Raw genomic sequence first — 16,587 nt, 5'->3', positions numbered from 1 at the left:
TCATTCCGGACTTTTTGTCCCTGGACTTTTTGTCCCCGGACTTTTCGTCCGGGATTCAATAAACACATTATTTGTTCTTATATTAGTTAGTATTGTTCTTATATTATTTGTTGTAACTTTCATTTAAAATAACACTTTGGATTCGAACTCTGGTATTGGCACGCAGCAGTAGTTTTAAAACAATACTAGTTATTGTCAAGAGTATTAATTTGTTTCTATATAATCCCTTAAAGGTTCAAATTCATGTATATATTCAATGTTAGGATAGGTTATAGTTAAAGTGTGTTACTGTGTTCTAAAACATAAATGTCATTTAATGGGGCGCAATAATACAATAATACAAATTGTAATCATTTAGTAAATTTTAGTTCATTAAAATAAGGGAGCCATCAAGATATTATGTGAGGTAAACTAAATTTAAAAGAAAATTGTTTATTTTTGAAAGACTATCAATTTTAAAACTAGTAATTTAATTGTAACGAATGAGAAGATATTTGAAATATGTACAATTTTGATATTAAGACAAATTATTGTTGTCATTTAGTACATTTTGTAGTATAAAATAAGTGACCTATCAAGATATGTATGGTAAACTAAATATTATTCGCTATATTTATTATAGTTTTAAATGTAACTAATATTTAAACAAATAACTTAAAATTATGTTTAATTATTCGTATGCTCAAATTAGTTTTAAAAAAATTGCTTCTGTATGAATAACCTTATAAAGTTATAAAATATAACTACAAATCTAGATAAATATAGGTAGGTATTAATTCGCAATACTTAAATTTATTAGCCACAAGTAATAATATTAGTTATTATTTAGATATAAAATTATATAACAAATGATTGATCATTTTAACTTATTCACGTTGTTGAATTTTGCAATCATGGTCATAGTCATCGTTGGTGGATCATTTCACAGTAAACTTTATTTATTTAGACGATTTGCTGTTAACAGAATTTAGTGACTTGTATAACTTATATCGATTTTCGTTTTCCCGGGCCACAGTCGTTTTCAAGAATTGGTCACTACCGAAAGCTGAAGTACCCAGCTGGGCAGGAGAAGGTGGCTTTTGGCCGTACGGTCTGCAGGGAGCACTGCAAGGGGCGGATACTTGCTTCTATGGGTGTGTAGTGTTTGATTGTATAAGCTGCGTCTGGCGAAGAAGTGAAAAACCCTCAGAAGTCATTACCGTTGGCCATAGAGTTAGGTAATAATAAAACACGTATTTCAGTTGTTGGGTACACGTCATTCAGTATGCTGTTTTGCGCGCGATGTTTGTTTCGTTCATCGTTGCGTCTCGTGTCGCGACGTTTGCTGCTCTGGGGCGCACCGTAAGATCAACCTTTGCACCACCGGAGTGGGGACGGTCTCGCCGCAGCCGAGCGTCCAGCCGAGTCAGCCGACGTCCCCGCCGTCACCGTCGCTCTCGTCGTTCGTTTTTATTTGTCTACGGAACGAGTTTACGATCCGGCGACGTCGCCGTCAACAACACCGTTTTGGTTTATGTGCGTCCGAACCGTTTTGTGGTGATCGTTTGTTCGTGTTGCGTCGTCAGCACCCACACGAATCGTTTCTTGTTGCCGCCTGCGCCAAAATCGCGAACTCTTGGTTTTTTTTGACGCCCGTCCGTCATTAGGCCGGGAGTTCCGCCGCGATATCCACGTGTTCACGCTGTTTGTTGGCATATTATACCATGCACACGCGAGTACGCGACGGCCCACAATACTTTCGCGGCCGGAGTTCGCGTTTCGAGCTTATGTCGCCCAGTGTCGAATTCAAATCGACTATCCACGATTCATCAATCCCGAAATCCACGAGGTCGCTACACCCTCAGACGATTTCACGTTAAGCGATGGTCGTTCCGGGGCAACCACACCGTCACCGCTAATCAACTCTAATATCACGGCTGTCTAATCATAAAACACAGTATATTGTGCATTTCACAAAATTGTTCAAGAGAAGCAGATTAGTGAAGTTGCTACTCATTTCGTATAGATGGCGTTCATTTGTAAGCAATTTTTATTTTAAGGTAGGTACCATGAGGTATTGAATATTTAATTTATCAATAATTTTCCTCAGAACATAAAAGGCCTTGTGTAAAGTGGAAAAATGTGTTATTTAAACAAATATATCGTCAGCCTATTTAGCAAACGGCGTAACTCCAAAACACCAAATTTTACAGTAGAAGAAAAAAACGTTTAATTAATTCCTGTTAACTAATTTTGACTAAACAAATATTTTTTAGTATTACTTCATTAGTAGTTGATATTTAAGAAGTAATAGAGTTAAATGTATGTTATAAATAACATTTTTTTGTGGACATACGTCTATTGCTTTTATAATAGTTACATTTTTGGAGATACGACCCATTCTATTTTTTGGACTTACGTCTGTTTCTCCTAAAACAGTTATTTTTGGAGATACGTCCAATTCTATTTTTCGGACTTACGTCTGTTTCTACTAAAATGTCTTTTTTTTATAGTTAAGAATTATTTTATTTTATGATCTTCAAAAATAATTTTGAGAACAATATAAGTTAATTTATATCTAAAAAATTATAAATTATATTATTATTACTTGATTTATTTTGAATTTGTATTTATTAGAAATTTTACAACTTCTTAACCTAAATAACAACAAATTATAAAGAATATTAATCAATATTGATAAACAGTATTACTATTAATAATCATAGTATAAAATATTAAAGTGTAATATAAAATAAATGTTAGTAAAGTATAGTGATAAAAGTAATAACCTTGATAATAATAACATTATACAAATTAAATAAAAGAAACTAAAAATAACAAACAAATAAAATATTTTTCCTTTTTAAATAAAATATCTAAGTAACATTATAACAAATTAAAAATGATAATAATAATAGTAATCGTTTTGCCAAAATATCTTTACTCTTTAGGTAAATTATCAAAAAACGCATGATAGTCTTTTTCCATAGTTAATTTTAGTTGTTGAAGATGCTCATATTTTTCTTTTTTTATCTTCAGTCTATCATTGTGTAATTGAGGTAGTTCATCAAATTTAACTGCAATCTGTTTGCTGTTTTTAAGTTTAAGAGTACTCCAATCTTCTTCAGTAAATCTCAATTTATATTTGATTTGTCTGTCAGGTTCATATTTGATAGCTTTTAAATTTGTCACAATAGGATCTCCTTTCTTATTTCCAGGTCGAATGGATTTACAGAAAGTTATGGAAGAGAATGACTTAAAGAAATCATGTGTTAAATATTCTACTGTATAAGGACTTTTTATACAAGCTGATTTGCAAATTGAAATATAGTCTGCGGGTACATTTATTTTTCTGTTTCTTACTTTTCTTTCAATAGTAGAATGCATGCTATCAACCTCCATTTGTGTATGGCCACGTTGAAGGAACTTTTGTATTATAGTCACATTTGAGTTAATTGATAAGTTAAGTAATGCATTAGATAAAGTAGTGTTCCTATTTTGATAAGTACAGCCATCACTGTATAGTATAATAGAATTCAAATTTCCAGTATTTGAGTTTATAACATATTTTTGTAAAAAATAAATTATAATAGAACTAAACTCATTGGAAGATAACCCGCCTTCAGTTTCATTCCATAGAAAACAGAATCCATTTTTTCTTTTCAAATCATAAACTGTAAAATTATGTACTATAAGTTTTGTTTTATAATAAAGTGAAGAAACATTTGATTTTGGACATAAGAGGACAGATTGCAGATCCATAGTAAAGATTTCATTTTCTGACATTTTGTCCTTTTCTTTTTCCATCCTTGCCTCTTTTTTCATACTGTCATGTGTTTCTTTTTCTTCTTGAGATAAATTTCCTGTATCATAGGCTGTACAAATATCACAGGCATCTTTTTTAGGTTGAAACAATCCAATATTTTGTTCTTCTATAACTTTATCAAATACATAGCTGCTCATTGGTGTAGTTTTATGAGTGGTGCAATAATCATTACAATAAAAATTATACAATTCAGTTTTTGAAGTCCAATTTGGTTCTAAGTATAATTTGGATGTACTAGCTCTACAATAATGGCTTTCTAATTTAGGCAAAGTGTTTAAAAATTTGTAAAGAAAACTTTTTTTCTCTGATACAGTGGTTTTAGTACTTCGTTGACTATTTGAAATGTTTAAAGCATTTTCTGTGGTGTTAAAATTATCATCAATATCATTATCAGAAGTTGAATTATTGCTGTCTTTATGACTGAGAATTTTTAAACAAACTTTTTCACTAATTCCAATTGTATTTAAAAACAGTACTTTACAAACTCTTACCCTATCATCAGCTGTTTGTAAATAGTATTGGATAGATGAACTTCTTCTTGAAGGAGTTATTGTACCTCTAAGCCTTAGAGTTGGATTTTTTTTTGTATAGTTTTTAATGTATAGTTGTTTCTCATTTTTTGACAATTCCCAAAATTCTTCAAATATTTTCAACCGTTCCTCTTCTTTAACTTCTTTACATTTCAATTTACTGTTTTTTGAGCTTACTTTACAGTTGCAAACACATTTCAAAACTTTTGCAGGTTTGTGTATATTGTATGACCATACACCATTTGTTTTTTTCTGACCATAATATTCTTTGCCATTCAATTTATTTTTTTTATTTATGTTATAATAAAATTTTTTGGGTTAGATCTTTTTTTTCTTGTACGTACTGCCAACTGATTTTCTATATTACTAACATTTTCTGTAGAATCATTATTATTATCGTTATTCATGCATTCATTTAAATTTTCTAAAGCAAATGGAACCATATAATTATTTTCAATAATATCATCATTATTACTACCTATAGTGAAAAATAATATTTAAAAACATAATAACTATATCTACTAAACATTAATTTTAAAATTCAAACCTGAGGTTTCTGTAAACTCATTTTGATTTTCTATAGAATCAATATTATTATCATTATTTGTGAATTCATTTAAATTGTCTAAAGTAAATGGAACCATGTAATTATTTTCAATAATATCATGATTATTACTACCTACAGTGAAAAATAATATTTAAAAACATAATAACTATACCTACTAAACATTAATTTTAAAATTCAAACCTGAGGTTTCTGTACTCTCTGTTAACTCATTTTGATTTTCAATATAACTAACATTTTCTGTAGAGATTTTATCATTATTCATATTATATTCATTTAAATTTTCTAAAGCAAATGGAACCATAAAATTATTTTCAATAATATCATCATTATTACTACCTACAGTGAAAAATAATATTTAAAAACATAATAACTATACCTACTAAACATTAATTTTAAAATTCAAACCTGAGGTTCCTGTACTCTCTGTAAACTCATTTTGATTTTCAATATAACTAACATTTTCTGTAGAGATTTTATCATTATTCATATTATATTCATTTGAATTTTCGAAAGCAAATGGAACCATATTATTATTTTCAATAACATCATAATTTAAAATGTCTAGCTGTTCACTAATATATTTGTCAATATCGAAATTATTTCCAACATCTCTGTTTTTATTTTTAATAACATCTAAAACAAAATTAAAAAGTATAATATACCTACCTATTTTGAATTTATACTACGTATTTATGGAATAAAATAAAATAAAATATTTTATATTTATATAATATAATCAAACTTTTTATTTTACACACTTGTCTTTTTCCGTGTCAACTTAGGATAATTTATAATATTGTATGGTGTAGCAACACTTCTAGCCATTTCTAAAAGTTTTTTTGTTCTGGATGTCATCTTGTTTCTTATAGTATAATGTATTAAATCAAAGTATAAAATATAAAAGAAAACTGTTCATAAAATATTATGATTTAACAAGGATAAAATTTAGATTTTTAACATATTAAATTTAAATACAACGACGTTGTCACGTTGTTATGGAGATACGCCAGTTTCTGTAGATAATATTTTTTTTGTACATCGGAGTTACGACTAATGCTTATCAATTATCACCGGTTTCATGAAAAAAAATACTCTTAAATATTACTATTATGATACCAATCGACGCGCATTTTTTTTTTCTATTGAATTATATAAAAACATAGAATTTGAATTTTTTGGAGTTACGCCGTTTGCTAAATAGGCTGACGATATTCATTATTAACATTTTAAATAACAAAAATACAAAAGTAAAAACAACATAATAATGAGTTATGATTAAAAATTTAGAAAACATAAAATTTCATTAAATTATTTGATACAATTTTTTTACCAAACACATTCATAAAAAACATTAAGTAAAAAGACAAAGACAACGTAATAATAATAGTAATGATAGAATTAGAAAACTTAATACTCTTCTTCATTGATCAGGTCTAATGAATTTTCTGATTCTGGTAATGTTTGCCAAAATAATTTTCGATTATCAGGCATGAATGGTGTTGTGTGCCAGTATCAGATTTGAATCCAAATGGTTTATTTGAATGAAAGTTAAACTTAATAACGAAATATGTCTTTATTGCATATAAATAAAATACATGTAACAAACAAAATAAGTGGCTGAGTGTCGTGAAAGTGCTCAGTTGTTGATAGCTTTGGTACATCTGCCGTTGCTGGTCTTCGGGCTCCCTTATATATTGTGGTGCGTCTCTTGTTTACGTCGAGTTGCCGCCTTCTGGGTGAAACCAGGTGTCCTTGTAGTTGTTGTTGCAAATTCTTACACGAATTTGAGAATGTGCACTAACATCTCAAATGCATCATTAGTGCACTATAATTATTGGTGCGCTTACTATCCCACACGTGTCATGGTCATAGTAGCATCCGCATTACCCTCGACTCGAGGCATGGTCATACTAACTTAGCCTTGGTATCTTGTAGATATCTTATAGATATCTCATAGCCCATAACAATGGTACAAGAGCTTTAATAATTTCTTTTTTTTTAGAAATTTTTATACCTCGTTGACCTTCTTGGTTATCTGGGTAATTAACCATATTCTTTAATGCACTCTTCTGTATAAAATCTAATTCAGTTAAATCCTCTTCAAAATCAGTTTTATATTCAAAGCTAAATGATCCTTTCACAAATCGCACCATGACAATGTTAGTTAATTTAAAATGAGTTAATTGATCACCTGCTTTTTTTGGATTTCCATTGGTAAAATGTTTCTAGTCTTAATACTTGAACTTTTGCTCTACATTCTGTTATATTGTCAATTAGGTCATCAAAGTCATATACTTTACCTTTCCTTCTTATTTTAGATTCAATATTGCCATGTATCCCATCTGCACTCATATGAGTATGGCCCTTGGTCAGATATTTGATAATTATTTCATTAGGCCCAAAAGTTTGATTCACTGCTGTTACTAAAGATGAGTATAATGTCCAATTTTTATTTTGGACTGTACAGTTATCTGCCCAAAATATGAATTTGGTTACATCTCGCTCTTTGCTAATTACTTTTAAGATGGAATTAATTATATTTTCTGCTTTTCGGCCATTTATAGCTTCATGCCACAAAACACAATAGCTTGTGAATAAGCTTCCTTTTTTAATTGTGGCAAAAGTCTTATTAAATACTACCAATCTACTAGTGAAATATGATGCTTTGATATAAGGCAAGTATGGTAAGAGTATCACTTTTTGTGGATCCATTGAATAATGTCTAGTTTCATAATTCTCTTCTTCTTGAGAATCTTTTTTGTATTCAGCATTTGCTTTATTAGCTTTAGGTAGTTTTATGAAGTTCTAAAACTGAATTTGTCGCCTGGTTTACATTGTCTGGATCAGCAACAAAATTAAAACAGTCTTCACAGTCATCGGCTTTAGGTTGATTAAGTGATACATTCTGTCTTTTTAATGTTGTTCTATATGTTTCAATGTCACAGTACTTGTGGAATTTGGACGAAAAATCTTTAAACATATCCTTTATAGTCAACTCACGAGGTAAATAACGAACATTAGGTGCATTATGTCGTCTATAGTGACTTATACAGGGATGGTACAACTCAATATCGTCGCCCTCGTGCCTAAAGTGACCAAGTGTTTTTTCTAGTTTTGAGTAATGACACTTTTAATGTTGAGCACTTACTTAAAAATCGAGAATTTAACCAATGTTTATAAACTTGATACCAATAAAACCGCAATATTATACTTAACATTGCAGTATACTACTTTTACTCAATAATTATTACTATGATAACTAAATTATAAATAACTAACTTAATTTTTTGTTAAAAAGTGACCAAGTCACAAGTATAATATACTTGGTCAGTTGGTCATTAGTTTTTTATTGTTTTAAATGAGAATTAATGCATTAATATTAAAATAATTTTTATACATAAACATAATTCAAACAACAAACTTATTTTTACTACATTTTTGCAAAATAGTCAACATACTTGTTAACTTTATGTAAAGACATTATAATAATATTATAAAATAAAATAACAACCTTATTATTACATAATAAAAAACAGTAAATAAAATATTAATATCTTTCAAATAACTAGAAATAAACAATTAATAATAATATTATAATAATGTTATAATATCACTTTTAAAACAAACTTTTATTTTTACTTAATTGTTGCAATATAGTTAACATGAGAAACATAACATAACTTGTTAATTTTATGTGAAGACATCATAATATTATAAAATAAAATAACAACCTTAGTAATTAAATAACAAAAAACAGTAAATAAAATATTAATATCTTTTAAATCACTTTTAAAATAAATTAATTAATTATTTGAAAATAAAGATTAAAATTTATAAATTATCGATAAAAAAAAATATCTTTATGAAAAACTAAATTAAAATTAATTACTTAATAAACTTAACAGTACCTATTTAGAATAATATTACTCAGTCATTAATTAGAATCATTTTCAGATTCAGTTACTATCACAGTTTCTTTCTTTTTGGAACATGATGGTAAACTTTTATACCATTCGTGGAATTCTTCTGGTATAGCTTTGAGTCTTACATAATTTCTTTAAATCATTTTTTTTTGATTGCAGATATTAGTAGGGGTTTGTCATACAAGTTTTTCAAATGATCAGGAAATTTAATTGGCCTACCCCTTCCACTAATACGTATAATATTAAACTCCTTATCAGAATAATTATATTTGAACTGAATAACGCCACTCATATTTTTTTCATACTTTAAAACTTTAATCTTCAACCAGTTTACTTTATTACCTTGTATATCCAAGGAACGATTTTTCATTATAATATTTGCTAAGCTTTTTAAATCCAAAAAATCTGTGTACTTCAGTTCTTGCACTGTATAGTTGAAACATTTTTTATTGTGTCTATTTGAACGAGCAAGAACAAATAGTTAGCCAATCCTGCATAGTGTAAACGGGAACATTTTTTTTGGCTGATTCTATAGTGCTATGCATGCTGTCTACTTCCATGTAGGAATGGCCACTTTTCATAAAATTGTGTGTTATAATTTCAATCCTTGAATGAGTGACAATATATAGAAATAAAGCTGCTACAAATTGGTTTCGATTTTGACCACTGCATGTATCGGAATACAAGGATATTTCTGTTATATTTTCAGAGAGCTGTTGAATCCATTTATATACGGCAGTACCAATTTCTGAGCTTCCCTTTTGTCCATTAAGTTCCGTCCACAAAAAACAAAAAGCACGGTTGGGGGACGCAGCCTCGTACAATGTTAAGTTATAGGTGCATATTTTTCTACTATAATACATACTAGACACATCAGAGCTTGGGATTTGTAAAACACTTTATAGATCAAAGGTTGCGCTACAAAAATTATTGTTATTAGAAGCTTTTTCCTTGTCCAATTGTTTAGCTGAAAAAGATTCATCTCGCCTGCGAATATGATTTTCATAGTTATTGATGATTTGTTCTTCTTGTGGTTTGCATAACTTCTTATATGTTTCACATTGTAAGCATTGATCTTTCTTGGGCTTATAAAAGTCTAAATTATAATTCTTACAAAAAATATTTCGATATACTGTTAAACAAACAAAATATTTACTGTCCAGTTCTCTTGATTTACAATCTTGTAGATATAGCTCATACATCTTAGCTATTGAAAGTGTAGGATCTAAATATTTGCGTTTAGTCGTTGCTCTGCAATAATGAGACTCGATAGTTGGAAATTTTTCAATGTGAGATTTTATTTCATAAATTACATCAGAGGGAGTTTTATTTGTTGCTGGTGTTTTACCTCTGTTATCATTTTTTATAAACATTCCATTTTCAGATCCAACTCCTTCAAACGCTTTATTGACTGGACCATGACTTATTGCCAAGGTTTTTAAAAAAAATTGTTTGCACACACAGACTTTCATTAATGAGTTTAAGCTAAATGTATACATTTTAGAAAATTCTTTTGCCTTTCTCACTTGTTCTGAAACATGGCGTTTAACTGGTTTTTGGGTAACACACGATAAAATATAATCCTTTTGCCGATTATATTCCAAAGTCCAAAAGTATGAACAAAGTTTTATTCTGTAATCTTCATCAAAATTTAAGGAACATTTAAATTTACAATTTGTACAATCTACTATTTTGGGTGTCTTAGATAACTTTTTTTCTTTTGCACTTATAGTTTTTTTCCATTTCATTTTATCACCTCTTCTCCACCTACATAATGGCACATCACTTTCCGGTAAAGTGTTTTCTTCAAAAATTATTGCATTATCATTTTCAATTTTATCTAAAATCTCTTTTATAACCAATTTAATTTCTGTTTCATCAATTATTATATTTTCTTCTTGAAATAAGTCACCAAATTGTGTTAACTTAGTATAACTGTTACCTATTAAAAGAGTTATCACTATCTGTTTCAATTTCATTACCTTTTTTACTATTAAATGGCAGCCATTCGTCACTACTGTCATTGTATTCATCGCTGCTAACATCGCTAGCAGAAATAATAGTTTTTTCATCATTATAATATGAAGTAGATGATCTGTTCATAAACTCTAAAACACACATAAATTGTTTTGTGATATATTATACACATTACTAAGAATGTAAAACCTTAAAAATGTTACTCACCAGCATTAGTATTCATAGACAAAGAAACGATTTTTCGACAACGGCTACTGCGAATGTTCATTATAGTTTATAGGAACTAACAACTTTATATTATAGGTAATAAAATTAATCTCAAACTAAAAAACTTAAACTACCGTTTATATAACTATTAAATATAATTTGTATTTTGTAATATTTTTCGTTTTAATGATAAAGATAATACCGCTGATAATGTGATATAACAGTATGACCATGTAGAAAATAAAATAGTTTTATAATTATACATAAAGTGATCAACTCATCACTTGGTCAAAAGCGTTACTATAACGAATTTGCAACAAATGACCAAGTGACATAGTCAATTTTTACACGTAAGAATTATATTGAGATGTCGGTTAGTCAAAATTAAGTATTCAGTGGTTCCAAAACTAATAAAGATATCACTTGGTCACTTTTTTCGTATATTAATAGGGACAAAATAAGACATTTAAACATGTTATTTCACTTGGTCACTTTTTGCACTTGGTCACTTTAGGCACAAGGGCGACGATATGTTTTATAATTATATTTCAATCAATAATGTCAGCTCTGGATCTACCTCTATTCTCTGTCACATACTGCCCACATGAATCCCTTTCCATGGCTGCTACCAACTCAGTTATTACTGAGTCATTTGTGTACCCGAGGGTTTGTAAAAATGTTTTCTTGCAAATTGATATTTCAACTTTCAACTCAGGATGGGTCAATGAATAAACACGACTTTTATTTTTTTTTAAACTATTATTATCATTAGTTGAAACTCTTCTTCGCTTTATATGGACCAAAGTTACACATTTTGACAAATATTTCCGACGGTCTGAATAGCTTAACTTCCAATAGTTTAACCAAATTTCCTTTTGATGCTCATCACTCAACAGAGGACATTGTTTCTTACACTTACCATCACAAGTTTTTAGTATAATAGGGTGTTTGTCAATTTGTTTTTTGTTTTGAGCTTCTTTGATCTTGACTTGTCGAGTATACTTTTCATTGGTTGACATCCTACGTTTTCTTAATGTAATTTCTTGATTTCTATGACCAGTATTGTGATGTGTTTCAACTATTACCATAAAAGAGAACTTATTAGGACCATCAATAATTACCTCTATAAGTTTAGAAAATAAAAATTAGAAAAATACCTTCAGCTGTACATAACGGATCAACAGGAGTCTCCAAATTAGTAAGGGGAATATAATTGGGATCTTTATCCATATCGTCACAATCAGAGGAGTATACAATATCTTCATCAAATAAATTTTCAAAAATACTTAGAGTATTCTTTGCTATTAAAAAAAAAAAGTATTATCTTAATGTAGGTACCTTTTATATTATTGTGCCATTGTGAGTTAGTATGGCAATATAATAATAATATAATTTAATAAAATATAACTGTCATCTTAATTACATGTAAAACCTGAGGCAGCTTCATCTGGCTGAGTCAGCATTGTACATGCCTTTTCTGGACTGTCTGCCATAATAATAACACTGTAAAATATGATTTATTTAGAACTCCCATAATATAATATAATCCCTGTATATAAAATATTATTTTAAAATAACTATATTAATTATGATTTATGATTTACTTACTCTTCATCACTCTGTGTTAACGGTGCAGCTGACAATGAATAAGTGTGGTCTTCCATAACAATTAATAATACTTTATATTAATAAAAGTTAATATAACAATACAACCCGTTCGACATAGGTATAATTTAAATTATAGCATAGGTATATTATTGGTTATAATACTTATAAGCAAAATTGTATTTTAAAATAGAATGCACATGCCACACGACCACAAACTGTTTGATATATTTTGGTTTCAAAATAAATTATTTCAGTTAACATTGATAAAACACAGTATGACACACGAAAAGCTACGTACTGTGTTTTATGATTTTTTTTTCGATAAATTAAAAAAAAAAGAGTGGATATACTTGACCTTATCTCAAAGTTGACTATGACCATGGTATCAAAAGTGAGTGCATAAAATGCACACGTAAATTGTACTCAGAATCTCCTTATATAATAAAGCGTGAAGCGGTTCGTCTTTCCGCCGGCGCCGCGCCACCCGTATTATAGACAATTACCATCACAAAATTCCGTTCCGCCGCGCCGTTTTCGAAAACGTCGTCCGCCGCCGCCGCTCCGTTTCGATACGTTTTTTTCTACCTTTTTTCCGTTTCTCGACCTTTTCCCGTCTTAAATACGTATTTTATTATTGTAGCTCGACAGTGAACGTCTTTAAAACGATAATAATATTATCTTAATGCTGTTGTCTCATGCATTGGTCTATAACGACGCGCGCTCTTGTGAGCTCGGAGCGGGTTTACGCGTAAAATATATTACTGTTCATCGTACCCGTGCGTAATATAATACGGAGACTCGATATTTGATCGTACGCGTATTTTAAACACGGAGATTCTCATGTACGCGTTTCGGTTTCCGCGACATAAACGTTATTGGTCTTTACGACGGGCGTTTGTGTTTGATTTTCGAACCGCGAGAGGTACGTCGGAATAGCGCGCGCGTCTGTTAAATAGTCGTCGTACATACGATAACGACGGCGATTCTTCTTTTACGATCGTTAAGGACGGAGACTGCGAATCGATGCGATTAATGCGGTGTTCTCTGCGGTTCGGAAACGGCTTAAGAGCTCGACGTTCGACTCGGTTTCCTATCTCAAACTGTAGTCGATAGGTATAGGCGTTAGATCCCCGTGCTAGGGTAGGCAGATTCGAATCCCGCTCCGGCGGTTACGTCGTCGATTCGACGGTGGCGCTTTAAAACGCACGGCCGCCCGGACGCTCTCGGTTTTTTGCATTTTTTTTCGTTTTTTCGTTTGATTGTCGAGAGTTAAACACCGTTTAATAATATATTATTATACATACCTACGTATATTACTGGAATATTATATATTTTATAGTTTCCCATATATTTACTACCTATACGCTATTTATGTATATTTATTATTTTTTGAACTCGGCAATATTGTATACATGGGTAATTATATAATTTAGGCGGATTGGTTATTCAATACCGATTTTCGACGTGTTTTTCGTGTTTGTATTATATACGTACAGGTTTATCTCGAGTTTTTGCACACCGATGAAATGCAATTGTTATTAAACATTAAAAAAAAAAAGGAGATTCCGATTTTATTTTTACGCGGCGTTTATATTATGTTTATATAATATAATATATTATTGTCATCTTCGCAGTCCGATATTAATTGGACGTCAACGGCGGCTGTGTTAGAGTTAATCTTTGGGTATAGTAATACTATCTTATCGTCGATAAGATTTCGATTTGACGAATTGTAAATCTATTTATTGTTGGTAAATTCGTTATACTCAATACAAAATTAGTATTTATTAATTATTAGTGTAGGTACCCATCATTACTATACGCCTTCACTTCCACAGCCGGCGTATTATTGTTAAATACGTACAACTTTAAATATGCGAAAGTATTTATAAATTTTGCTTATTAGGTATATATTTTGTATTCGTAGAAAACCAATACCTCATTGAACCCCTTAAATACATATATTATGTATTAGAACACCGATATCATAGACACAAATACGTATAATAATAAGATGCAATTGCACAATATACAACATCTGTCATCTAAGCACCATGTTTTTTTTGTACTACTGTATTTTTTTTTAGCTTATATATTATGAGACGTTATGCTTAAAATGCTGGTTTAATGTAAACCAGTTATCTGAACATTATACACACTCATTCATATTTACACTTACAAAGCATTATTGCTTTTAAATTGGTCCTGAATAAACCAATACATTTATTACAATAAATTGTCTAATTTTTATTTAACAACTTATTATATTTCATTAATGCTGAGCTATAAATTATAATTATCAAACGATTATTTTGTGTTTGTTGTTAATATTCTTTATTTTATTTATCTTTCCTTCACATATATTAATAATACTGACTATATAACGAATACACGACACTGGTCAATTATGTAAAATATTGGTACAATAAAGGATTTCAAAGATGGGTTAAATATTTACCTACCCTGTTTTTATATTTATCACGTGTGATATAAACCTTATGTAATTTTAAAATTTCAAAACAATTTTTAAATTAAAATTGAAAAACGTATAATATGGAAAAAATGTCTTTAATGATGCACATAATGTATTATTACATTATTTTACAATTTATTATGTAAATGATGATGTATTTAAAAGTACATATTACAAAGATTTACTTTAGGTGATGACTGATTGCTAGACCCCCCTCAAATACTTAATTTCTATTCTATCGTGTAATTCTTTTGCGTTTCAAAATTATTCTGAATTCAAATTTCAAATATTTCAAATACCTACAATAAAAAATAAAAAAATAAATTAAAATTGTAGAAAAGTCAACTCAAATACTTATTGTTGTATTCATTGTAACTAATGCCAATTTTAATTTTACTTCATAATACATATTATAATCGATATCCTACTGTGGCGATTTGATATACACGGCCACCCGCGAACGCTCTAAATTTATTGCATTCTTTTCAAGTTATTTTTTGATTTTTTAATTTGAATTTTGAAAATTAAAGCTATTGCTTTCTCTTATACGATAAAATACATACGTCTACGATTTTTTTTTAATACCATATTATTACGATTATTATTAGTATAATATAAAGTGTAGTACTACAACGCGTTAATGGAGTACATTTTGAATTTTTATGTTTTCAATTTTTATGACATTTGATATGTTTTATATAGTTTCCTACATATCAAAAACAACATCTGATATATTCTGAACTTTGACATTAGGAGGTATGAAAATTATGGATTTAACTTTCGGACATCGATTTACATCATATATTATGATGACTGATAGCTAGACATTCAACTACCATTTTCACTAAATAAATTTTATAATATGAAAAAAAGAACCAGGCATGCGACGGAACACGGTATCAGATTGTTCATATTATACTATATTGGCATTATAAACTTACTATTCACGCATTGTCCGCGATCCGACGCAGTCGGATTGCCTACGTGGTGGGTGGGTTTAATGGCGTTTAATTCGATTTTTCCCAATGATAACTGACAACTTGACTTGAATGCTCACAATATGTTATTCGACTTTATACTTATAATCCTACAATACAACATTAGACTTTCGACGTCGGAGGCGCAGGCATCACGTGATATTGTGATGATTGATAGCTATAGACACTCGACTATCATTTTCGCTAAATACATTTTTTTATATAAAAAAAGAACAGGTCATGCAATGGGAAACGGTATTACACCAGTTTAGGACTGATAGCTAGACACTCAATTACCATTTTTCGTATTTATTTACTCGACTTCAGTACTTTTCTTACTTTTTTAGTGTATGATTTCTTTTCTAGACACCCGATTACAATTTCCGACCGAATTCCTGATAACACGATTTTTACACGACCCCCTCGAAGGCGCCGAAGCCCACCAGCCCAGAAATCGAGGCACACCGACCCCCTCGAAGGTTAGGTTAGGACCCCATCGGCTCCTCTCAAACAACCAGA

At 29.8% G+C, this 16,587-nt stretch overlaps 2 protein-coding genes across 2 annotated transcripts; both read right to left on the bottom strand.

Moving 5' to 3' along the window:
• Nucleotides 1-2,733: 2,733 nt before the first annotated feature.
• LOC126551490 (uncharacterized) lies at nt 2,734-5,149 on the bottom strand. The gene is made up of 2 exons (XM_050204990.1): nt 5,084-5,149; nt 2,734-4,693 (listed from the first exon to the last, which is right to left on the bottom strand). The coding sequence occupies exon 2, from the start codon at nt 3,940-3,942 to the stop codon at nt 2,920-2,922; it is 1,023 nt and encodes a 340-aa protein (XP_050060947.1). The 5' UTR covers nt 3,943-4,693; nt 5,084-5,149; the 3' UTR covers nt 2,734-2,919.
• Nucleotides 5,150-11,556: 6,407 nt separating this feature from the next.
• LOC114122499 (uncharacterized) lies at nt 11,557-13,246 on the bottom strand. Its single transcript, XM_050204991.1, has 4 exons — nt 12,619-13,246; nt 12,434-12,513; nt 12,168-12,311; nt 11,557-12,088 (listed from the first exon to the last, which is right to left on the bottom strand). Exons 1-4 carry the CDS (start codon nt 12,672-12,674, stop codon nt 11,559-11,561), a joined length of 810 nt encoding a protein of 269 aa, XP_050060948.1. The 5' UTR covers nt 12,675-13,246; the 3' UTR covers nt 11,557-11,558.
• Nucleotides 13,247-16,587: the final 3,341 nt, after the last annotated feature.

This window comes from Aphis gossypii, chromosome 3 (genome assembly GCF_020184175.1).
Source record: "Aphis gossypii isolate Hap1 chromosome 3, ASM2018417v2, whole genome shotgun sequence".
In the NCBI taxonomy this organism is placed as follows: Eukaryota; Metazoa; Arthropoda; class Insecta; order Hemiptera; family Aphididae; genus Aphis; species Aphis gossypii.
Note: the sequence above shows the minus strand (reverse complement) of the source record. Positions and strands in the feature narration are given on the sequence as shown.